Here is a 25,098-nt window from a genome sequence, read left to right as displayed (position 1 = left end):
ATCTCCAAATCATTACCTACACCAATTTTCCCCTTCGAGTGGGAATAAATGGAGAGAGGGGTATGGATGCTACAGTAGTGAGTTCTTCTATTATCAGCAGTTTCCTCCCTGTGGCACCATACAAAACAGAAACACACTGGAAAGGTTTCACAAGATACTTCTCACACCCTTTCACTGAGGCTGCTGCCAGTCTCTGGGGCCACCTGAGATCTCCTTTGCACAGCTGCAATGGTTTCACCCAAGAGAGGCAGGAGGTGTTAGGTGGTCCACAGGGATGGCACAGGCACTGCCTGGTGGGCAAGTGTCTGCTGCTCCTTGTTTCTCATGTAAACAGGAGCTAGCACAGGGGTTGAGTATTCCCACACAGTGTGTGCTGCCTGTTGCTGGAACCCAAACCAAAGCTGGCAGTGCAGGTGCTTCAAACCTTATTAGGTAATTGTGAGGGGAAGTGGTTCAGAAGCAGCAATTAATTTGTGATTCTGGGAGCAAATAGGCAGGGGCAGATCTTTCAGAGCTGCTGCAGCCTGCAGCAGGACCTTGACCGCCTGGACAGATGGGCAGAGTCCAGTGGGATGGGGTTCAATAGCTCCAAGTGCAGGGTGCTGCACTTTGGCTACAACAACCCCATGCAGAGATACAGGCTAGGGTCGGAGTGGCTGAGAGCAGCCAGACAGAGAGGGATCTGGGAGTACTGTTTGATACCTGCCTGAACATGAGCCAGCAGTGTGCCCAGGTGGCCAAGAGAGCCAGTGGCATCCTGGCCTGCATCAGCAATGGTGTGGTCAGCAGGAGCAGGGAGGTCATTCTGCCCCTGTACTCTGCACTGGTTAGACCACACCTTGAGTCCTGTGTTCAGTTCTGGGCCCCCCAGTTTAGGAGGGACATTGAGATGCTTGAGCGTGTCCAGAGAAGGGCAACAAGGCTGGGGAGAGGCCTTGAGCACAGCCCTACGAGGAGAGGCTGAGGGAGCTGGGATTGGTTAGCCTGGAGAAGAGGAGGCTCAGGGCAGACCTTATTGCTGTCTACAACTACCTGAGGGGAGGTTGTGGCCAGGAGGAGGTTGCTCTCTTCTCTCAGGTGGACAGCACCAGAACAAGAGGACACAGCCTCAGGCTGTGCCAGGGGAGATTTAGGCTGGAGGTGAGGAGAAAGTTCTTCCCTGAGAGAGTCATTGGACACTGGAATGGGCTGCCCGGGGAGGTGGTGGAGTCGCCGTCCCTGGAGCTGTTCAAGGCAGGACTGGACGTGGCACTTGGTGCCATGGTCTGGCCTTGAGCTCTGTGGTAAAGGGTTGGACTTGATGATCTGTGAGGTCTCTTCCAACCCTGATGATACTGTGGTACTGTGAAAGCAATAAGCTATAAAGGACCTTGGGTTGTGCAGCTGTGTTGCATCTTGAAAACGAACTGCTCAACATTCTGTGTCCCTTTAACCCAGTCTCTGCTTTAGTATCCTGGGCAAACAGTGAGACACAGCAGTGAAATATCAGAAATGGCTTAGCTAATGCTCTCATTCATCTGCATTTGCCCACTCGTAATGGGTAATTGCACAATTACCCACCGTGGAATAGAGCCACTGGAAGTTACGCACGTATCAAGTTCATGACGCTCCACTTGCGTCGCTTCTCTTCCTGCACCATGCTGGTTGTTGTGCAGATGCTTTGCTGGCTCACCCAGCCCTGTTTCAGGTCATTTTCTCGATGGACACTTCAGGGTTCAGATGCTGTTCATAGAATCATAGAATCATAGAATCAACCAGGTTGGAAGAGACCTCCAAGATCATCCAGGCCAACCTAGCACCCAGCCCTATCCAATCAACCAGACCATGGCACTAAGTGCCTCATCCAGGCTTTGCTTGAACACTTCCAGGGACGGTGCCTCCACCACCTCCCTGGGCAGCCCATTCCAATGGGAAATCACTCTCTCTGTGAAGAACTTCTTCCTAATATCCAGCCTATACCTACCCTGGCGCAACTTGAGACTGTGTCCCCTTGTTCTATTGCTGGTTGCCTGGGAGAAGAGGCCAACCCCCACCTGGCTACAATGCCCCTTCAGGTAGTTTTTAACAGGGAAGTTTCAACACCCTGTCAGCCCCTAGCTCATGCAAAAATACCACAAAGCTGGGTACAGGGAGGCCAACATTGATCAGGAGGATCCTACTCCTCTTCTTGTCATCTTGAGTACTCTGACCAGAGAGGGACCTGGGGGTGGTGGTAGAGAGTAGCTGAACATGTGCCAGCAGTGTGCCCAGGTGGGCAGGACAGAAAATGGCATCCTGGCCTGTAACAGGAGCAGTGTGGCCAGCAGGATGAGAGAGGTTATTCTGCCCCTGGACTCAGCACTGGTCAGGCCACATCTTGAGTGCTGTGTCCAGTTCTGGGCTCCTCAATGCAAGAGAGATGTTGAGGTGCTGGAAGGTGTCCAGAGAAGGGCTGCAAGGCTGGGGAGGGGCCTGGAGCACAGCCCTGTGAGGCAAGGCTGCGGGAGCTGGGGGTGTGCAGCCTGCAGCAGAGGAGGCTCAGGGCAGAGCTCATTGCTGTCTGCAACTCCCTGAAGGGAGGCTGTAGCCAGGTGGGGTTGGTCTCTTCTGCCAGGCAAGCAGGAACAGCACAAGGGGACACAGCCTGAAGCTGTGCCAGGGGAGGTCTAGGCTGGATGTTAGGAGGAAGTTGTTGGCAGAGAGAGTGATTGGCATTGGAATGGGCTGCCCAGGGAGGTGGTGGAGTCACTGTGCCTGAAGGTGTTGAAGCCAAGCCTGGATAGGACACTTAGTGCCATGGTCTGGTTGCTTGTCTAGGGTGGGTGCTAGATTGGACTGGGTGGTCTTGGAGGTCCTTTCCAACTTGGTTTGTTCTATGATTCTAAGACCAGGAGGGATTCTTTTTTTTTTTTTTTGCAGCTGGGGGTGCTCTATAAAGCTGCTTTGCAGTAGGATGCAAACAGCTGCAGGTGGGAGATGTTTCAGAGGAAACCAGAGAGACCTCCCAGGAGAAAAAAAAAAAGTGCTTTGCAAACAGAAAGCAAAAGGCCTGAGACTTTTTGACCTTTCTTCTCCCCTTTGTTCAGGAAAAAAAGCATTAATGCTGTAACCATACATTCAGACACAGCCACTGGGAAAACATGGCTGTGTGAACTAAGGAAAGAGAGTGTAGATGATTCTGAAGGAGATATGTCCCTGTTTCTCTGGGCCCCCAGCACTTCCAGATGAACCTTGTCTAACCCATACCTGGATGTCTAGTCAAGTCAGGCCCTCAGCATAGAATCATAGAATGATTTAGCTTGCAAGAGACCTCAAGGATCAGCCAGTTCCAAACTCCTGCCTCAGGCAGGGACACTTCCCACTAGAACAGGTTGCTCAAGGACTCATCCAACCTGGCCTTGAACACCAGACCTAGGAAAATGCCCCATTCTGCCAGCCATCCTCATTGTCTTCCCTGCAGCCAGCACTGCCACTCACACAGCAAGGTGGCCACCATCACCATGTGCTCAGTTCACACTGTTCATCCCAGAGTGCCAGCCAGGCTGCAGGTTCTCCTGATACAATGTTGGAGTGGCTTCTGCCAGCTTTTGTCAGCCCATGGGTTGGATCAGCAGTCTTGGCAGCAGCTTTGGAGAAACTGGGTCATAAAGAACCATCTCTGGAGGTGGTCTTAGCTGAAAGCAGTAGCTGGGCAGAGAAAGCTGTGAGGCTGTCCCAGCTTTAGACATCTCCACACTGGTGTGCAGCATTTATTTGGCTTGCTGACTGTGCTGCTGCAGAAAATGCAGCATTGCCTTCCAAGAGTTGACAATGAGTTATGGAAACAAGAAGGACCTGAAGGTGAAGCAGGACTGGAGCTGTGTCTGCCTGGTGTGTTGGGTTCACATCAGCACCTGGCATTTGCAGGAGCTCATCTCCACCCCATGGGGTCCAGGGCTCACTGGAAGCAGGCATCTTTGCAGGAGGAGAGGGCTTGGGACTGAGCGACGGACAAAGAATGTACCTCACTAAGACATCCCAGGCAGCACACCCTCCAAGGAGCTGGTCTCAAGAAGACTGAGCAGCAGATGTTGCCAGGCAATGTCAGGGATGAAAGATACCAAAACTCACCCTTTCAAAACAGGATTTCCAAAGGGGAGCACAGGCAAAATTTGCAGAGCTCTGGCAGGTAAATCCAACACAAACGGGGACAGCTGTTTTCCCCCCTGTGCCAATTTTTCAGCCACTTCTTGTGGCTTTCAGAAGTGCAGTGGCCTGAAGTTGTTTTCCAAACTGTGTACAGTTTTGGAGCCCCCAACACAAGAAGGACATGGAACTGACAGAGCAAGTCCAGAGGAAGGCCATGAGGATAATCAGTGAGCTGGAGCAGCTCTGCTATGAGGACAGGCTTTAAGAGTTGGGGCTCTGCAGCCTGGAGAAGAGAAGGCTTTGAGAAGACCTTGTAGTAGCCTTGCAGTATCTGAAGGGGACCTACATGAAGGCTGGAGAGGGACTATTGACAAGGTCTTGTAATGACAGGACAAGGAAAATGGGTTTAAACTGGCATAGTGGAGATTTAAACTAGATGTTAGGAAAGGCTTTTTGCAGTGAGGGTTGTGAGACACTGGCACAGGTTGCCCAGGGAGGTTGTGGAGCACAGAAGCACCCAACGTGATCTTTGATCACGTTGGGTGCTTCTGTGCTCCACAACCTCCCTGGAGGTGTTCAAGGCCTTGAGTGACCTGTTCTAATGGGAGATGTCCCTGCCTATGGCAGGGGGCTGGAACTGGCTGATCCTTGAAGTCCCTTCCAACCTAAACCACTCTATGATCTGCTACACCAAGCTTTTCATTAGAAGAAGGCAAGAAGCTCAAAAGCCCCAGCAGATGTGACAGTCCTGCAGCACGTGGTCTGCAGCAGCAGCCGTCCCCTATCCCGCGAGCGAATCTCACAGCCTCATCACCTCGAATCAGTGTTTACCTGTTCTCCCCAAAAGCAGAGCAAACACTTATTAGCATGTATAATAGGTGACAGGTATTTTGACACTCGCCAAATAAGCCCTGCTAATTGAGCAGAAAAACACAAGCCTTGACAACACCCACCCACCGCTAATACACATCTACACGCAGGCAAAGCTTCCTCCAGACCTGAAAGCCACTGAAAAGTAAGGTGTTGAATGCACACAGACACACACACACAGACACACAGAAACACACACACAGATACACACACAACCACAGACATAGACACACACACAGACATACAGACACACACAGACATAGAGACACACAGAAACACACACACAGATACACACACAACCACAGACATAGACACACACACAGACATACAGACACACACAGACATAGACACACACACACAGACATACAGACACACAGAAACACACACACACACACACACAACCACAGACATAGACACACACACAGACATACAGACACACACAGACATAGAGACACACACACAGACATAGAGACACACAGAAACACACACACAGATACACACACAACCACAGACATAGACACACACACAGACATACAGACACACACAGACATAGACACACACACACAGACATACAGACACACAGAAACACACACACAGATACACACACAAACACAGACATAGACACACACACAGAAACACACACACAGATACACACACAAACACAGACATAGACACACACACAGAAACACACACACAGATACACACACAAACACAGACATAGACACACACACAGAGACATACAGACACACAGAAACACACACACATAGACACACACAGACACAGACATACACACAGACAGACACACACAGAGACACACACAAACACATAGACACACACACACAGAGACATACAGACACACAGAAACACACACACAGATACGCATAGACATACACACAGACACAGAGACACACACAAACACACACACACATACACACACATGCAGACACACACAAACACACACACATAGACATACACACAGACACAGAAACACACACAAACACACACACACACATACACACACATGCAGACACACACAAACACAGACACATAGACATACACACAGACACACAGACAGACACACACACAAACACACACACAAACACAGACACATAGACACAGATGCACACACACAGATAAGCATAGACGCACACACAGACACAGAGACATACACACAGACACAGAGACACAAACACACACACACACATACACACACATGCAGACACACACAAACACAGACACATAGACATACACACAGACACACACAGACACAAACACAGATGCACACACAGATACGCATAGACGCACACACAGACACATAGACATACACACAGACACAGAGACACACACACAGACACAGACACATAGACATACACAGAGACACACACACAGACACAGACACATAGACACAGACGCACACATACAGATACGCATAGACGCACACACCGACACATAGACATACACACAGACACAGAGACACACGCAAACACAGACACATAGACACACACACAGAGCCACATAGACACACACATGCAGACACACACAGAGGCACATAGGCACACACACGCAGACACATAGACACGCACATGCAGACACACAGAGAGACAGATAGGCACACACACAGAGACACATAGACACACACATGCAGACGCACACAGAGGCACATAGACACACACACGCAGACACACAGAGAGACAGATAGGCACACACACAGAGACACATAGACACACACATGCAGACGCACACAGAGGCACATAGGCACACACATGCAGACACACAGAGAGACAGATAGGCACACACACAGAGACACATAGACACACACATGCAGACGCACACAGAGGCACATAGGCACACACATGCAGACACACAGAGAGACAGATAGGCACACACACAGAGACACATAGACACACACATGCAGACGCACACAGAGGCACATAGGCACACACATGCAGACACACAGAGAGACAGATAGGCACACACACAGAGACACATAGACACACACGCAGACGCACACAGAGGCACATAGGCACACACATGCAGACACATAGACACACACACACAGACATATAGACACACACAGAGACACATAGACACACACACACAGACACACAGAGACTCACACACAGACACACATAGACACACACAGAGACACACACAGACACACAGAGACACAGAGACACACAGACACACACAGACACATAGAGGCACAGAGGCACACAGAGAGACATACAGACAGACACACGCAGACAGACACACACAGAGACACACACAGACACACACAGGCACATAGACACACAGAGACACACACAGACACATAGATGTACACACAGACACACAAGACACACACATAGACACACAGAGACACACACAGACACACAGAGACACACAGACACACAGACACACACAGACACATAGAGGCACAGAGGCACACAGAGAGACATACAGACAGACACACGCAGACAGACACACACAGAGACACACACAGACACACACAGGCACATAGACACACAGAGGCACACAGAGAGACATACAGACAGACACACGCAGACAGACACACACAGAGACACACACAGAGACACGCACAGGCACATAGACACACAGAGGCACACACAGACACATAGATGTACACACAGACACACAAGACACACACATAGACACACAGAGACACACACAGACACACAGAGACACACAGACACACAGACACACACAGACACATAGAGGCACAGAGGCACACAGAGAGACATACAGACAGACACACGCAGACAGACACACACAGAGACACACACAGACACACACAGGCACATAGACACACAGAGGCACACAGAGAGACATACAGACAGACACACGCAGACAGACATGCACAGAGACACACACAGAGACACGCACAGGCACATAGACACACAGAGGCACACAGAGAGACATACAGACAGACACACACACACACACAGAGACACCGAGACACTCACAGAGTCATACAGACAGACACGCACAGGCACACAGACACACACAGACACACAGAGACACAGAGACACACAGACACACACAGACACATAGAGGCACAGAGGCACACAGAGAGACATACAGACAGACACACGCAGACAGACACACACAGAGACACACACAGACACACACAGGCACATAGACACACAGAGACACACACAGACACATAGATGTACGCACAGACACACAAGACACACACATAGACACACAGAGACACACACAGACACACAGAGACACACACAGAGACACACACAGACACATAGATGTACGCACAGACACACAAGACACACACATAGACACACAGAGACACACACAGACACACAGAGACACACAGACACACAGACACACACAGACACATAGAGGCACAGAGGCACACAGAGAGACATACAGACAGACACACGCAGACAGACACACACAGAGACACACACAGACACACACAGGCACATAGACACACAGAGGCACACAGAGAGACATACAGACAGACACATGCAGACAGACACACACAGAGACACACACACAGACATGCACAGGCACATAGACACACAGAGGCACACAGAGAGACATACAGACAGACACACACACACAGACAGACATGCACACACACACAGAGACACCGAGACACTCACAGAGTCATACAGACAGACATGCACAGGCACATAGACACACACAGAGGCACACACACACACACTAAATGTCTCCACTGATTCATCCCTTGGAGCTGCTCCTGAAGTCTTCAGCTCGCTCCAGGTAATCTTCAAAGCAGAACACCACGATATCATTACACGTGTAATAATTAGTGACTTGTGTGAAATATTTATTAGCAGTATTGCTTTTCAATTAAGGCTGGGGGTGCAAGAAGAGCTGCTTTGGCACAGAGCTAACACAGTGAGAGCCTCAAGCCTGCAGGGATTCGTGTGGCTCGTGAGGCCACAGGGACCAGTATTGTCTGTGTGGGGCTGAGGACACAACAATGTCTGTGTGGGGCTGTGGGGACACCGAGGACACAGCAGTGTCTGTGCGAGTCTGTGGGGGACACCGACAGACAGCGGTGTCTCAGGAACACCGTGGTCAGTGTGACACCTGTGTGCGGCTGTAGGGATACCGAGGACACAGCAGTGTCTGTGCGAGTCTGTGGGGGACACCGACAGACAGCGGTGTCTCAGGAACACCGTGGTCAGCGTGACACCTGTGTGCGGCGGTAGGGATACCGAGGACACAGCAGTGTCTGTGCGAGTCTGTGGGGGACACTGACAGACAGCGGTGTCTCAGGAACACCGTGGTCAGCGTGACACCTGTGCGCGGCTGTGGGGACGCCGAGGACACAGCAACGTCTGTGCGAGTCTGGGGGAGACAACAACAGACAGCGGTGTCTCAGAGAGCATCGTGGTCAGTGTGACACCTGTGTGTGGCTGTGGGGACGCCGAGGACACAGCAGTGTCTGGGTGGTGACATCGAGGAGGCAGTGGGTACAACCAAGGCACGCTGGTGCCGACCGCCGGCCGAAGCCCCTGCGGCCAGCGCCCCCCGCCCAGCGCCGGCCATGTCGGCGCCCCCCGCAGCGCCGCGCCCCGCGGGCCCCAGCGGGCATGCGCGGAGGGGTCGCTGGCTCGTGCTCGCTCTCCGCCTCTGCCCCCCCGCGCCGTGCAGCACCGCGGCCAGCGCCCGCGCGCTCGGGGCGGGGCGGGGGCGGGGCGGGGCGGGGCGGCGCGGGGGCGCGCGCGGGCGCGGCGGCGAGCGGAGCCGGAGCCGGGGCAGAGCTGCGCCGAGCCGAGCGGAGCAAGCGTAGCCCCTGAGCCGGCCCGGCCTCGGCCGAGCCTAACTGCGCCCGCCGCGATGCTGGACCCGTCGTCCAGCGAGGAGGAGTCGGAGGAGATGGTGGAGGAGGAAAGCGGGAAGGAGCCGCTGGCGCCAGCCGCGGCACGGCTCTCGCCTAGTCGCCCCGGCGAGGGCCCGGGAGGCGGCGGCGGTGGCGGCGGTGGTGGCGGTGGTGGCGGCGGCGGCGGCAGCGCGGGGCTGCAGCCGGGCGGGCGCGGCAGCAGTGCTGCGCGACCCGCCAGTCCCAGCCCCTCGGTGGCCAGCGAGAAGGAGAAGGACGAGCTTGAGCGGCTGCAGCGGGAGGAGGAGGAGAGGAAGAGGAAGCTGCAGCTCTACGTCTTCGTCATGCGCTGCATCGCCTACCCCTTCAATGCCAAGCAGCCCACCGATATGGCCCGCCGGCAGCAGAAGGTACCGGCGCGCCGACTGCCCTGCCCTGCCCAGCCCTGCCCTGCCTACATGGCCAGGCCCGGCCTCCACTGCCCGCGCCCTGCCCCGACCGCTCCCCTGCTTGCGGCTTATCACCCACCCCTGCCTGCAACTCATAACCCACCGCCAGCTGCTCCCAGAGTGACCCTGTCCTCCTGCTCCCTGGCAGCAATCATCCTGCCTGCCTAACCCCAGCCCACTGTCGTAACTGCCCTTTCACCCTTTTGCATGCTCCCCTAAATACCCTGCTGCTTGGATCCCTGCCTTACCCCACTGCGCCTATCCTGCTCTCCAGCAGCCCCGCGGAGGCACTCTTCAGGCCTGCAGCCACCCGGGCATCCCAAGGGCAATCCTGGCACAGGGCACCTTGGGCCTGCACGAGTGCGGTATGTTGGCAGCAGAAGCCCTGTCCTGGGGTGCAGGGAAGCCCCTTGCTACCTGTCCATGCTGCTCCCTGCTGTGGTCTCCTGCATGAAACCGAAGTGCTGACATATGGCACCGCTCCTGGTTACGCAACGTCAGAATTGGGGAAGTTTGGGTTGTTGGCCATGTAAGCGTTGTGGAAAGGAGAGAAGTAGGTTACGCTGTTGGAGAACACCAAGTGCGTGTCCTTGCTTCCTGCAGAGAGACTCTGCAACTCCATGCTTGCTGCAAACTTTGCTCAGTTGAGAGTTTCAGCACTGACTTGGGGAGTTTCCGAGTCTCCCTTCAACTTCTTGCAAGTGTTTCAGCATGGCGAGCTCCCTGATGCTGGTTTCCTGGCAAAACGTGGCAGCAGAGCTTTGTGATGAAGTCGTTGCTACCATCCTGATTCTTCCTCCCTCAGTGCGTCACCGCGGCAGGGCTGTGCGCTGCTCCAGGCAGAGCAGGGCTGGAGCCCTTCACCTGGGCTCTCCATCCCAAGGAGCCTTCTTGGAGCTCTTCTCTGCTGAGGCAAAAGCTCATGGGCTGTGGCAGAAATTAAGTGAAATTGGGCACCTTGCAGTCAAATGCAGCTAACTTTTTCCCTCTGGCAGCCAGAGTTAGGTCTGTGATGGGATGTAGCTCTCTGGAACAGCTGGCTCATGGGATTTTTTGTTTTCAACTGAGCTTTTTTAGATTGCAGTTTTAGACTTGATGCTGCTCTGTGTTCACAAATGACCTTTCCAGATCAGGCAGACTCCTGGCTGTATTGATGCAAACGACATTCAGTTCTGCTACACCACAGGACTATTATTAGTCTTTGCAACATACGGAGGTAGGAAAGTGTATCCGTACTGCACGCAGTTTAAAGGCAATATAGGACAATCTGGTGTTGCTGGAAGGGTGAATGATCTGCTTTTGTTTGCTGAGCAAAGTGCATAGCTGAAAATATAGCTAGGTTTGGAAGTGATTTTTTTTTTGCCTCTCTCTATATTTTTCTCCCCTACAGCCCTTTTCAATAGATTTTGGATTTCCAGAGTCATCTTGGCTTTTTTTTTTCTTTTCCTGTGCATTTTGTATTAGAAAAATATGATGGAATTTAAGTAATTGCCAGTGTTGCAGAAATACAAACGAACAAGCAAGCCCTGCAACTGTCTCTTACATAAAAAAGTGAGCTGAAATTGAACAGGAGTTTTTCCAAAAGAGCAAGCAGCTGCCTGCAGAAGGATGGCTGGGAAGAAGGGTGGATTCATAGTCCCTGAAATCAGAGTACTGTGCTATGAAGAGACAGAAAGAAGAGAGGGAAAGAGAAAAGGAGGGAATCAAGTGCGGGTGAAACAAAGAAATGAGGAGTAGTGAGGAGGATTATAAACTGTCATCAGTACTCAGGGGAGTGGGGAAGTTACATAGGATGTTGGTAGGATGTAATCTGTGCTCTGTGAAATGAACATAAGGGAATTCACCTGAGTTATTTATACAAATAGCTAAAATAGGTGTGTTTCTGGCACTTGCCATCTCCCCTCAATCTTAGCAGTGAGATGGAATTGAGAAAACTAAATTTAACTTAACAACAAATTAAATTCACCCTTTTAAAGGTGAATTCATTCTGGGTTTTGGCCTTCTGTGTAACCTTGTGTTCAGTAGTCATGTTTGCTCCTGGAAGTAAATTCATGCTCTTTTCCCTTAGCTCATTAAAGTCAGCTGGAGGACTGACAGAGCCTGGAGTTGGTTCCTAGGCTCCATGTGCTCCTCTGTTTTTCTTGCACATCTCTCTGGGAAAGCTCAGTCTCACTCCTCTGACTTGAGGAGGGGACCAAAGAATGAAGGTGTGAGACTCATTTCCTCTTGGGTGTCAACTTCTGACATGGTGGTCTGCCATGCAGAACGGTCTCTGTGGGGACTCTGGGTTTTGGTGGGCCCTCACCAGCTGCTCCAAGACTCACAAGGCTGAAGTGAATGCATTGTGCTTCTCAGAAGAAAGGTGGGAGGAAAATAGGTTTTGGTTCTGCTTTGATGGGTGCTGGTACCTCAGTTTCCGTATCAGCATAAGAGAGATAAATGCACTGCAGAGGTGTTTTGGCAGAGCTGTACAGTGGTGAGGCTTGGTGACCTGTCCCCAGATCTGCTCAGCAGGTCCTGCCTGCTGCTGGGAGGAAGAGGTCTGGCTTCACCTGATCCAGCTCTCCCCTGCAGCACAGGTGATGCTGCCACCTCTGAGCACAGCCTGAGTAGGGTGACCATGGCTTTGCAAGTGAGGCTGTGACCTTGCACAGCAGCTGCCTGGTACAATTCAGTTTCTCTGGGCTACCTGATGAGATCCAGTCCAACTCCATGGGGCCTGAGATGGGCTGCATTGCCTGCAGCCCTCACCGAGCTCCTGGAGCTCAAAATGCTTCTGTAGCTTCACCTGTTTTGCAGTTTTCTCGGAGAAGAAAGCAATTGATTTTGTTGCAGTCGCAGCACTGAAGTTCTTGCCTGGCCTGAGGATCACCATGGTGCCTCCCCTGAGGTGTGTAATCCTTCCTCCTTGATCCTGTACTGCTGCCGTATCAAAGCTGGCTGCTCCCCTGAGCCCCGGGGGGGTACAGTGGTGTAACACACGGGCACCGCAGGCACCGGGTGTGTGGCAGCATGCCTGCCTGTAGTGCTCGGGAGCTGGAACATGAAGCCCGGTATTTTACAGCACTCATGAACCACCTCGGAGTAAAAGGAAGTGTGTACTTAAGGTACTGTTGCAACAGAATGATAATTACATGCTGTTTGAAAAAGTGTAGCATATAGGAGAGCAAAGGGAGCAGAGGAAATGTCTGAATGGACATCACAGCTGGGTGTACACCACACGTAGGCATGACAGCCTTGTTTGTTTACATCAGTAGCACACTCTGTTGCAGATTTCGAGATAAACTCAAGCAAATGCCACTCAGAGTTGGTATTTTTCTGATTCTGACACCCCAGAAATCTCAGCAACAGAGCAAAAATAGCTTTTTAGATCAGTGTGTTCAAGCCTACACTTCTGATTCAGGTTTGTCTTGATGTTTATGTGGTAAGGCTTCAGTTGAGTAACTACACATCTGTGATGCCTACCTGGAAATTCTTTTGTTTACATCTCACCAGTGTTGCTTCCTAAGGGAACTTTACAAAGAAGGACTTAGTAGCTCCCTGCCTATGCTGTCTTCCTGCTTAGATTCAAAGCCACTACTGAATTCCAGTTGCATTTGACAAGCAAACAGTGGCCTGCAAGCTACTCAGCCCTAAAAAGCTTGGTAAAGATAGAAAGATCCAAGGTGGGAAGAAGGTGGCAGTGTGCAGGCAGCCCTTAGTAGACACTTGAGAATCTGAGCAAGAGATCTGCTGAACATGTGGCCCAGGAGGAAAAGCCTCCATCAGAGCTTACAGCTTGGCAGAGACTGAAGGCTCCAGCCTTGCAATGCAGCTCAGGAGGAAGGTGGCTTTGCCAGATCTCTTGCCCTCAGAACAACATGTTTTAGTACTGCAGATGGCACTTAGCTTGGTAATTGCCTGCCCAGGATGTATTTAGTGTTTCTCTCACTCATGCTGACTTGTTGGAAGTAGAGTTGAGATGACTGACCGGGCTCTGTGCCTCTTCCTGCTTGATCCCAATTGTTTGAAGCCTTTGAGAGGAAAGCTGGGGAAGTCAGGCAATGTGTATGCCTCAGTTGTGATGCAGAACAAGCACCCATGGATGTGGGGTTTACCTCTTGCTGAATACCTCCAAAGCACAGCAGCCAAAAGGCACAGCACAACCCAGGAATCAGAGTTTGCTCGTTTGAAATAGAGTAAACTTAGAGATCTCCAGATTTTCAGCAGCTCTTTGAAATCACTTAATTGTGAAAGGGGCAGCAGTAACTTGGTAGGAGATAAAACACGGAGAGCACCTTAGGTCAGGCATCACTGCAGTCGTGACTGCCATCACCTCTCTTCCTCCCTGCAGAACGAGAGAGCAGGCAGGCAGCAGGTGGGAGAATAAATCGGTTCCCAGTGGGATAAATGTGGGTTGAAAAGAGTTCCAGCTTAGTTGCAGATTACTGGAGCTACTCCTGGGAGAAGTGGCTTGTGATTTGGGTCCTTGTGTAAGCCTGCGGGATGACGTCGTCGGGTGCATTAGCAAAACCCTCAGTCAGATTCAGCAAAGCACTTAAGCCTGTGCTTTGCTGGGCTGTGATTGATTTAAGCCCGGTGCTTAATGCAGAACAGGTCTGAGGGATCAGAAAGTGATAAATCAGTTACGAGGCATCTTAAAATATCAAATTCCAGCCATTTTGACATGTGTGCAGATGCTGTGGCAGTTAGGAAGATAATAAAGATCACAGTATCACAGTGTCACCAAGGTTGGAAGAGACCTCACAGATCATCAAGTCCAACCCTTTACCACAGAGCTCAAGGCCAGACCATGGCACCAAGTGCCACGTCCAGTCCTGCCTTGAACAGCTCCAGGGACGGCGACTCCACCACCTCCCCGGGCAGCCCATTCCAGTGTCCAATGACTCTCTCAGGGAAGAACTTTCTCCTCACCTCCAGCCTAAATCTCCCCTGGCGCAGCCTGAGGCTGTGTCCTCTTGTTCTGGTGCTGGCCACCTGAGAGAAGAGAGCAACCTCCTCCTGGCCACAACCTCCCCACAGGTAGTTGTAGACAGCAATAAGGTCTCCCCTGAGCCTCCTCTTTTCCAGCCTAAAGATAGGGCAGCTTTCCAAGTAATCATAGAGTCATAGAATGTCAGGGGCTGGGAGAGACCCCAAGAGATCATCTGGTCCAGCCCCCCTGCCAGAGCAGGATTGCTTAGAGCATACTTCTCCCCGTCATGGGTTTGGGTTGTTCCTCTCGTGCCATATTTACACGAGTTCTGCCTTATAACTACTAACAGGTTGTTCTTCTGGGACAGACTATGACTTAGGTGGTGTTGGGACTTGTTTTAGCAGCTTTATGCAGGGTTTATGATCAGATTCTAATTTGCTGACCCCAAGGAACCCCTGAGGGTGTGCTTTGCACTTCTCTGCAGGAGAGGAGAGCTAAGGATGGTGCTCTGCTTGTTGTCTCTCTGTTCCTCGGTTGCTTTCTAGCAATGTTTAAGAAGGAGGTGTAAGATCAGGCAGATCTCAAGTGTGATCGGGACCCCATGCACAGTTCCATAGTTGCAACAAAGTTTGCAAGATAATTATTAGTGCTATGCCCATAAAACCCTGGGAAAGTAGTTAGGGGCTGCCTGTGGTGCTTAGCTGGCTCCATGTGGGAATAGGCCACTGCCAGCACCCGATGAGAGCTCTGTGTGTGGCAGGACTCTCAGCTAGGGCTGTCTCTGGGCCATCTCTGTGCTAACCCTGAGGTGAAGACGAGCCCAGCTGCATTTCACTCCTGCTTGCAGTGCACTGTCGTGAGGAAGGAGGTCTGACACGTCTGAGATGTGGTGTTGGTGGCAGCAGGGAGTGCGGAAGGTGGGAGCTGTGCTCAGGTTGTCTGGAATCTGCAGTGAATGGTTCTTTTCAGTTAAAACACTTCTAATTTATTTTGCCAGTGCCTTAGCTTGATTTAATTCTAGCAGATCTTAAATATTTTCATACTTTGATTGTTTATGTACTTATTGGATTGGGAAGCAGGTAATTAAAGAGGCTGTGAGCTTGCATTTTGGCTGTCGTAAACCTTTGCCTGGCAATCCACTTTTTGTGGGTAGCACTTCTTGGGCCAGGGATGTGTACTGAGGGCAGTGAACACTCGTCAGATTGTGCAGTTCCAGCCCCTGCTAAAGCTTGTTGTTTCCATAAGTTATTATTTATGGCCTTGCTTTGCATAGTCTAGACGCTGTCCCTGAAGCACTTTGCCTTTTGCACAACTTGTAATTCCTTCTGCTGAGTGATGAGTCACTTGTTCTCTGTTCACCTAAGTGGGAAATGGTCATCAAGTTGTTTCCCTACTTAATTTCTTTTTGTTAGCAGCAGCAGTACATAATGTGTTTTTAGTGTGGTTTAGCAGCAGGAACCCAGCTGTGATGGTTTGGGTGTTCCCTGCCCCCCTCCCACTTTGGAAATCGCCCAGACTAGACTCAGCTGCTCTGGAAATTGAATGAAGCTTATATTTACAGCTAGCACAATAGACAAGCAGATAGTTACAATATATGCAGTTATAGACAGAAATAGACAAGGTAAAAGGCAATACAAAAGCACACCAGCCCTCCCAGAAACCTGAGTCCCCAGGAGGGGCTCCCAACTGCCCTTCCACCTTTCTCCCACTCCTCTCCCTTACCCCAGATCTTTGCCTTATGCCCAAGGAAGATTGGAGGGTCGGCCAGGGGATTAGGAAGCAGGTGGATTAGTCACACAGATGGCAGGTTAGGTTTAAGAGAGATGCAGCCCAAAGCCCAGATAGAGAGTGACTCTGTTATATATGTTTTTGTTCTTATTCATCTCAGCAAGCCTATGAGTGAAGTAGACATCACCACTGTTTCCCTTTCACAACCTGGAATCTTAATTCTTCTCACCAAAACATTCTAGCTAGGCTCAAACTAGCACAGCAGCCATCCCAACGCTGCTACTAGCAGTGGATGTAGAGAGCCCTTACAGCTACTGCCAATGCTTTAGTCCAGGGGAATAGAAGGCAAACATCCTATTTCTATTCAATTCTGTAAACCTGATTAGCATGCCAAGACCCATCAATATAGTATAATCAATAAAGCTGTTGCTTGGTTGGTATGGATGTGAATTCAGCTGGGGGCAGCACCAAGGTTTCACCCACACAGTGATTTCTAGCAACTGCTTATCTGTTAGGGTGTCTTAGAAAACTGAAGTAGTGGAGTTCCCTTAAAGCAGTGGATGAGGGGGTCTGCCCTGGGGGTAAATAGATCCTCTCTGTCACCCAGGAGAATGGGTGGCTCCTCAGAGGTGAGGTTTCATGGGTGGCCCCTCAGAGGTCTTCCCATCCTGGCCAAGGACCAGAGTGAGATACAGTGGAAGGCGACACCTCTCTTCCCAGTTCCTGGAAAGCATCATGCAGGCACAGGAGAACAGGCAGAGTTTGTCTTCTTACCTTGGCACCTCCACGCAGCAGGTGACATCACCAGTTCCAAGTGAGTCAGAATTGGGACAGCCTTCTTATAGGACATGCTTTGAGGTCCAGAAGCAGGGTCCAGCTGTGTCTTCATGAGGGTGGACGAGGGAAATGCAAGAGATGGCAGGTTCCTGGGGATTTTCCCTGTGTCATTACCTTGTAGGTACTGAAACAGATACACAGAGCATCCTAATCTGCTGCTTGCTTTGGGAGGAGCTGTTTGTGAGCATGGGATATATGGGGTGCTTTTCCCAAATTTTCCCGTGGATCCAGCATCCAGGAAGAGAAGGCTTTGAGGAGACCTTGTAGCAGCCTTCCAATATCTGAAAGGGCCTACAAGAGGGATGGGGAGGGACTACTGACAAGGTCTTGTAATGACAGGACAAGGGGGAATGGCTTTAAACTGGCAGAGAGGAGACTCAAACTAGATGTTAGGAAAGGGTTCTTTGCAGTGAGGTTGGTGAGACACTGGCACAGGTTGCCCAGGGAGGTTATGGAGCACAGAAGCACCCAATGTGATCGAAAATCTTTGCAGTGAGAGTGGTGAGACACTGGCACAGGTTGCCCAGGGAGGTTGTGGAGCACAGAAGCACCCAATGTGATCAAAGATCTTTGCAGTGAGGGTGGTGAGACACTGGCACAGGTTGCCCAGGGAGATTGTGGAGCACAGAAGCACCCAATGTGATCAAAGATCTTTGCAGTGAGGTTGGTGAGACACTGGCACAGGTTGCCCAGGGAGGTTGTGGAGCACAGAAGCACCCAATGTGATCTCCGATCACATTGGGTGCTTCTGTGCTCCACAACCTCCCTGGAGATGTTCAAGGCCAGGTTGGATGAGTCCTTGAGCAACCTGTTCTAGTGGGAGGTGTCCCTGCCCATGGCAGGGAGTTTGAACTGGATGATCTTTGAAGTCCCTCCCAACCTAAACCATTCTGTGATTCTTAAACTGTATGCAAGTGCAGTGCCTGAATGTCTGATGCAACAGTGTGAAATTGTTGTCTGAAAAGGTGCTTTCAGTGATAATATTTGGTATTGTTTGTTCATCTTTCAGACTCACAAAGTCAAATGTTTTCTAGAATATAAATGCCCGGTTTGTAGCTGTCGTTGTTCCAAGCCTGTCTTTCTAACTCACTCTTGGGTTGGGAGCTTGGACTTTTAGTAGCATGAAGTATATAGTGGCTCTTTGTGAGGGGACATTAGTACAGGCCAGCTCCAGCTTGGAGGGGCTGGAAAACTGCCCTGACACACAGCTCAGTGGCTTGAGCTGTAGGACTGAGTGACTTGACCCACATGCTTCAGGACAATTGTGTGACCATGATTATTTAAGTGCTAAACATACTCAGATTTAGGCTGGAGGTGAGGAGAAAGTTCTTCACTGAGAGAGTCACTGGACACTGGAATGGGCTGCCCGGGGAGGTGGTGGAGTCGCTGTCCCTGGGGCACTTCAAGGCAAGGTTGGACGTGGCACTTGGTGCCATGGTCTAGCCTTTAGCTCTGTGGTAAAGGGTTGGACTTGATGATCTGTGAGGTCTCTTCCAACCCTGATGATACTGGGATACTGTGTGAAATGTGTATGTGAATATGTGCCCATACTCATATGTGTATGTGAGTGTGTGCCCATACTCAAATGCCAGTGTTTGATGAAGCAATGTAATGAAATCTAGATGTGGCCATGTTTTTTCCTAGCCCAAAGGGTGGGTTTTTTCATTATCATGGTGCTGCAGTGTTCATCTTTGAGGACTGAAGATGTAGTGTGCAGATCTTGGTGGGAGTTGGGCTCTTCTCCCAGACAACCAGTAACAGAACAAGGGGACACAGTCTCACGTTGTGCCAGGGGAAGTCTAGGCTGGATGTTAGGAGGAAGTTGTTGTCAGAAAGAGTGATTGGCATTGGAATGGGCTGCCCAGGGAGGTGGTGGAGTCACCATCCCTGGACGTGTTCAAGAAAGCTTGGATGAGGCACTTAGTGCCATGGTCTGGTTGACTGGATAGGGCTGGGTGCTAGGTTGGACTGGATGATCTTGGAGGTCTCTTCCAACCTGATTGATTCTGTAATTCTGTGATCTTGAAGGAACCTGTGATGGTTTGGGTGTTCCCTGCCCCCCAACATGTTGTAAAATCTCCCAGATTAGACTCAGCTAGCTCTGGAAATTGAATGAAGCTTATATTTACAGCTAGCACAATATACAAGCAGATAGTTACAGTATAGACAGTTATAGACAGAGATAGACAAGGTAAAAGGTAATACAGAAACACAACAGCCCTCCCAGAAACCTGAGTCCCCAGGAGGGGCTCTCAACCACCTTTCTACTTTCCTCCCACTCCTCAACCTTACCCAAGATCTTGCCTTATGTTTAAGGTAGTATGGTCATCCAGGGGGTAAGGAGGCAGGTGGGTTAGTCACACAGATGGCAGGTTAGGTTAGAGAGTGTTCAGACCAAAGTCCAGAGAGCAACTGCATTATCTATGTTTGTGTTCTTGTTCTTATACATCTCAGCAAGCCTATGAGTGCAGTAGACATCAGCATTCTTTCCCTTTCATAGCTTTGATCTAATTCTTCTCTCCAAAACATTCTAGCTAGCTTCAAACTAGCACAAACTGCACTGACTTTGCCAGGACTTTGGGCCAATGCCACAATGCATTGGTGTAAATACCCTGGCAAACACTGTACCCTTGCAGCACAGGAGGTTCCACCTCAACAGAAGGGAGATCTTTACTGTAAGGGTCACAGAGCACTGACACAGGCTGCCCAGAGAGGCTGTGGAGTCTCCTTCTCTGGAGTCTTTAAAGGCCTGTCTGGATGTGTTCCTGTGTGACCTGAGCTAGATTGTCTGGTCCTGCTCTGGCAGAAGAGTTGGACTCGATGATCTTTTTGGGTCCCTTCCAATCCCTAACATCCTGTGAACCTGTAACCAAGGCTTGTCTGCTAGTGGTCCTGCAGTGGCCTTTTGTGGTCTCATGTGCTAAATTAGGGTGGCATTTAACAAAGGGCAGGGCACTCTGTCTTCAGAATATGATGAGACAGTCTTCAGATCAAGCTTTGTGTATAGGCTTCCTGTTTCTGCCTCCTACTCTCTTCTCAGATGGGATTTAGATCTGCACTTGATGATTTAGGATGAACACCAGGTATAAAATGGATCTGGTTCTGTAGAAGCATGGAGCAGAGTGACCCTATCCCTGCCAGCCCATCACTGTCTTCAGCTAGAGGAAAGATCTTGGGGTGGTGGGAAAACTCTATAAAGTTTTTGGTAGTGGAAAAGAAACACTTGTCTGGAAATTGTTATTGCCTGACATACCTCTGCAGGAGAAAGAAGCCTGCATCCAAAGTGGCTGTGGCGCTGTGGCGTGCACAGGCTCAGCTTGGTCCCTCAGAGAGGGGCTTGAAGAAGATCATTTGGGTCCTAGTTGCCTGTGTGGTGTGGAGGAAAGGCTGGCTTCTGAGCTCACGCTGTGAGGAACAGGAGCTTTGTTGAGAGTTTTTGTTGAGGCAGTCTCACATGTTGCCTTGTGAAGAACATCAGCAGCGTCTGCTCTGGCGTCTGACTTTGATCCCAAGCACCTGCTGAGCTGGAGAGGATGGCTCTGGGAGTTTGTGGATCCTGGGAGTTCGTAGTAACCGCTGCTGTCTATTAGTGGCAATGTGTTTGCAATCGATGAGGTGTGCAGGGCACGCCAGCTCCTGTGGGAAGCAATTCTCCCTTCCCTGGGGAATTTATCATGTTACCAGGCCAGTTGATGCTAAGTTGGTATTGCCCTGAGATACAAGAGAATGTGTGTGGGAGGGCAGGAGTTTTCCATTTGAAGCACAACATGTGGCCACAGCTGCATTGTGGGGTCCTTAAGCTGATAAAGTCCTGCAGCTGCACTGTGGGGTCCTTAAGCTGATAAAGTCCTGCAGCCCTTTCCATGACTGTTTCACAGTCTCTTGCTTTCCTTAGAGGCACTTGGAGGGGTACAGTGATTTGCTTCCTTCAGGAGGGATGCAGATGTGTGCTTCTGCCGACAATGGACAGACAGGAGGGGACAAGCTGCCTGGTTAGTGGCACCCTGGTGAGATAAAAGGACTTGGGTTTGATGTTTGGCTCTCACTGGGAACATAAACCGATGCTCCTAAATACAGCACCATGCTGACTGGAATGGGATATGATATTTAGTTCAACCAGGGGGGCAGATTTGGATCTATATGGAGAATACATATTTCTGTACAGGACTTCATTGTCCTTTCTGCCACCCGTCTCATTTCCAGTGGAAACAAACCTTTATCCTGAGGAGAGATTCAGGGTAGCCCTGCCCAGCCAGTTGGCCAAATCCTGCAGGGAAGAGGTTTCTGGGCTCGCTGTGGCCAGCCTTGGCTCATAGCTGGCGCAGGTGGCCGTGGAAGGGGGAACCTCCTTGATAAGAAGCCAGCCCGTGTGCTGTTCAGTGCTTCCTTGGATGTCCCTGTCTGTTGGGTGAGGACAAGGTAGGAGGAGGCCTTCGAGTATTATATTTTAGGCATAGCAAATGCTGAATGATTTGGGAAGAGGTAAGTGAAGCTGTTCAGAAGTTCTGTTAAGACTTCTGTTGATGCTGACAGTGGTTAGCTATTGCCAGAAAGGAGTTTCACTTGGGTGTGCTGTGGGAAGGGTCAGCTGCTCTAACACCTCACCAGCAGGCGGTTTGGACAGCTGGGAGGTGATGCAGGCATCCCACAGGCAGAACGACAAATTTCCTCTAAGATGCCAGCTATCCCTTCCTGATTCATGGAGAGAGCAGGGATGCTTTGCATATTGCACATGCCGAGCTTGCTTTTAGTGCCTACGCCCTTAGATTTCCCCTCCCTCCTAACAGACGGCTCCCACCCCTCTTGCAACCAGAGACGACAGACTCATCGCTGCCTCGGAAGGAAGCTAAAGGGGTGACGCAGCGGGAGCCAGCTGCTGCTACCTGCTCGGTGACAATGCAAGGATGAAGGAAGGACGCAGCCAGCGCTCCTTCAGCCACAGGAGAGGCTGCGTGACCTGCCAGCAGTGCGCGCTGCAAACACCAGTGCTGTACCTCCCACCCCCAGCACGGCAGACCACCCTCTGCCAGTGAGACCTCTAGGCAGAAGCCATCTGCTGCTGTTATCTGGGGATGTGCAGCTGTCTGAGCTGCACGGGGTTGGTTTTTGGTGCATAGCCAAGAGCGAGCTGGAGTTAGGACTGCAGAGACTTTGTGTGTGCTCAGTCAATCGCGAGGGCAGAGCAGCTCCCGAGCGTGAATCGATGCTGATGTTCTGTGGCACGAAGGAGCAGGGAGCTAGGAGAGGCATCAGGCCTGGCTGAGGGAATTTGGAGATGGGAAGTGATGGCTTGCTCCTTCCTTTTCTCAAGCCTTTGATGCTTCTGTCTGTAAGTTTTGCCTCTTCAAAAAGGTATCTGTGAAGGAGCCCAGGGCAGGGTGCTGCTCACAGCTGCAAGGTGCGGCTGCATTTTCCTTTCCCATCTCTCACTTGCTTTGCAGCTGGCATGGCCTGAGGCCTTGCAGAAATGATGGGGAATAGTACTGTTCTAGCCTTTAGCTCTCTCAAGAGAGACCTTATGTCCTCAAAAAACTTAGCTTGGTCATGCAGTGGTGATTTATCTTGGCCAGGGATCTGCCGGGTACAATTTCAGCTCATTGTTGGGTTCCCTGGACTTGAGTGGTGCCTTCAGCTCTTTAAAGATGTTGGCCATGATGCTGCAAAGACCCTGTCCATGCCTTCAGATAGGATCTCATGGGTTTTATCTCTTCTGAAGGCTCCTTCTTCTCCAAGACCTCTTGTGGCATATTTCTTCATGGCCTGAGCTGTGTGCCTGGCTGGGAGAATATCTTGCAGCAGTGAATGTGTTTGCGTCAGGCTAGCTGGCATGGAGAGGGAAGGCTGGACAGGGAATGACACCAGAGAGCTTGTCCTTCAAATGGCAAGCTAGCTGCATGTGTTGGCTCCTGTAAGACCAAGACATGGGCATCCCCCGAGTGTTATACCAGCACAGGAGGGGCTTACATGTCTGCAGGGCAGTTGTGTTCCTTGCTTTGAACAGAGCAAGCGTGCCTGAAGCACAGGTAGGGGACAGAAGGACATTAGAGGATGGGAGAGGTAGTTTTGGTGTCTGAATTCTAATTTCAAACCCTCTCTGCTTGCTATTTAAGGCTGCTACAAATGTGTGTGTGCTTATGCAAGGGTTATGAACTCAGCAGGGCAGCAGGCTGTCTGTGGGTGCTGGGGAGCAACGTGGTTAGGGGGTTCTCAATTACTAGTGGCAGCCACTGAACTGCCTGGATTCCAGTGTCACACATTGGTGGCTGGTGTAAAACATATGTTTCTAAGGCTTTGTATCACACAGTATCACAGTATCACCAAGGTTAGAAGAGACCTCACAGATCATCAAGTCCAACCCTTTACCACAGAGCTCAAGGCCAGACCATGGCACCAAGTGCCACGTCCAATCCTGCCTTGAACAGCTCCAGGGACGGCGACTCCACCACCTCCCCGGGCAGCCCATTCCAGTGTCCAATGACTCTCTCAGGGAAGAACTTTCTCCTCACCTCCAGCCTAAATCTCCCCTGGCGCAGCCTGAGGCTGTGTCCTCTTGTTCTGGTGCTGGCCACCTGAGAGAAGAGAGCAACCTCCTCCTGGCCACAACCTCCCCTCAGGTAGTTGTAGACAGCAATGAGGTCTGCCCTGAGCCTCCTCTTCTCCAGGCTAACCAATCCCAGCTCCCTCAGCCTCTCCTCATAGGGCTGTGCTCAAGGCCTCTCCCCAGCCTCGTTGCCCTTCTCTGGACACGCTCAAGCATCTCAATGTCCCTCCTAAACTGGGAGGCCCGGAACTGAACACAGCACTCAAGGTGTGGTCTAACCAGTGCAGAGTACAGGGGCAGAATGACCTCCCTGCTCCTGCAGAGGCTCAGGCCTCTGAAACCTCTGTTGCAAAGTTCCTGCTTGGTGCATATTTCGTGCAGAAGGATGTGTGTGATAGAAATTCTTCCTGCAACCTCATCTCTGTAAACTCTCCTCTGTTCCTGTCTCACATCAGAATATTCCTCTCTGCACAGAAGTCACCCCAAAAGTGAATCAGATCCTGCTGAGCAGGGCAGTCTTCCCACCACCTATTTATAGAGCATGCAATTACCCTCCATGCATCTCAGAATTCTAATTGCTTTTTTATTGCTGTTTAGCAGTGTGTTAAAGGTTTTTGAATGCTCATGCCTTGTTTTCTCATTAGCTCTATTTATTTCTCTTTTGGCTCCCTTCCTCAACCTCATCAAATTTACCATCTCCTTGCCTTAGGGACCTTGAGCACTTTTGCCACTTCTTACTTGTAACCTTTCTGGTGTTACTGCTCCAGATGCTTTGTGTTCCCCAGTCCCACACTGACCTGCTCTCAGGGCCCATCTCCTGGAGAGGACTCTGTGCCTA

At 50.9% G+C, this 25,098-nt stretch overlaps 2 protein-coding genes across 14 annotated transcripts in view; one reads left to right on the top strand and one right to left on the bottom strand.

Annotated features, from left to right (window-relative positions):
- Window positions 1-7,727: 7,727 nt before the first annotated feature.
- LOC135182178 (keratin-associated protein 4-3-like) lies at window positions 7,728-8,462 on the bottom strand (the record flags this gene model as incomplete). The annotated part of the gene is made up of 1 exon (XM_064156027.1): window positions 7,728-8,462. A coding segment is annotated over exon 1 (735 nt), but the record flags the coding sequence as incomplete, so codon positions are not given.
- Window positions 8,463-9,683: 1,221 nt separating this feature from the next.
- The window catches only part of CADPS (calcium dependent secretion activator), a 294,058-nt gene continuing 278,643 nt past the window's right edge, over window positions 9,684-25,098 (top strand). For 11 of the 13 annotated variants that reach the window (XM_064156994.1, XM_064156995.1, XM_064156988.1 and 8 more), the window contains exon 1: window positions 9,685-10,200. In XM_064156994.1, coding sequence (XP_064013064.1) covers window positions 9,808-10,200 — 393 coding nt within the window. In that variant the 5' untranslated portion in view covers window positions 9,685-9,807. Of the gene's footprint in view, window positions 10,201-25,098 lie in introns of all 13 variants that reach the window. The other 2 variants (XM_064156993.1, XM_064156990.1) reach the window with 1 other exon arrangement.

Source organism: Pogoniulus pusillus, chromosome 16 (assembly GCF_015220805.1).
Source record: "Pogoniulus pusillus isolate bPogPus1 chromosome 16, bPogPus1.pri, whole genome shotgun sequence".
Classification (NCBI taxonomy): domain Eukaryota; kingdom Metazoa; phylum Chordata; class Aves; order Piciformes; family Lybiidae; genus Pogoniulus; species Pogoniulus pusillus.
This window is presented reverse-complemented; position numbering and strand designations above follow the sequence as displayed.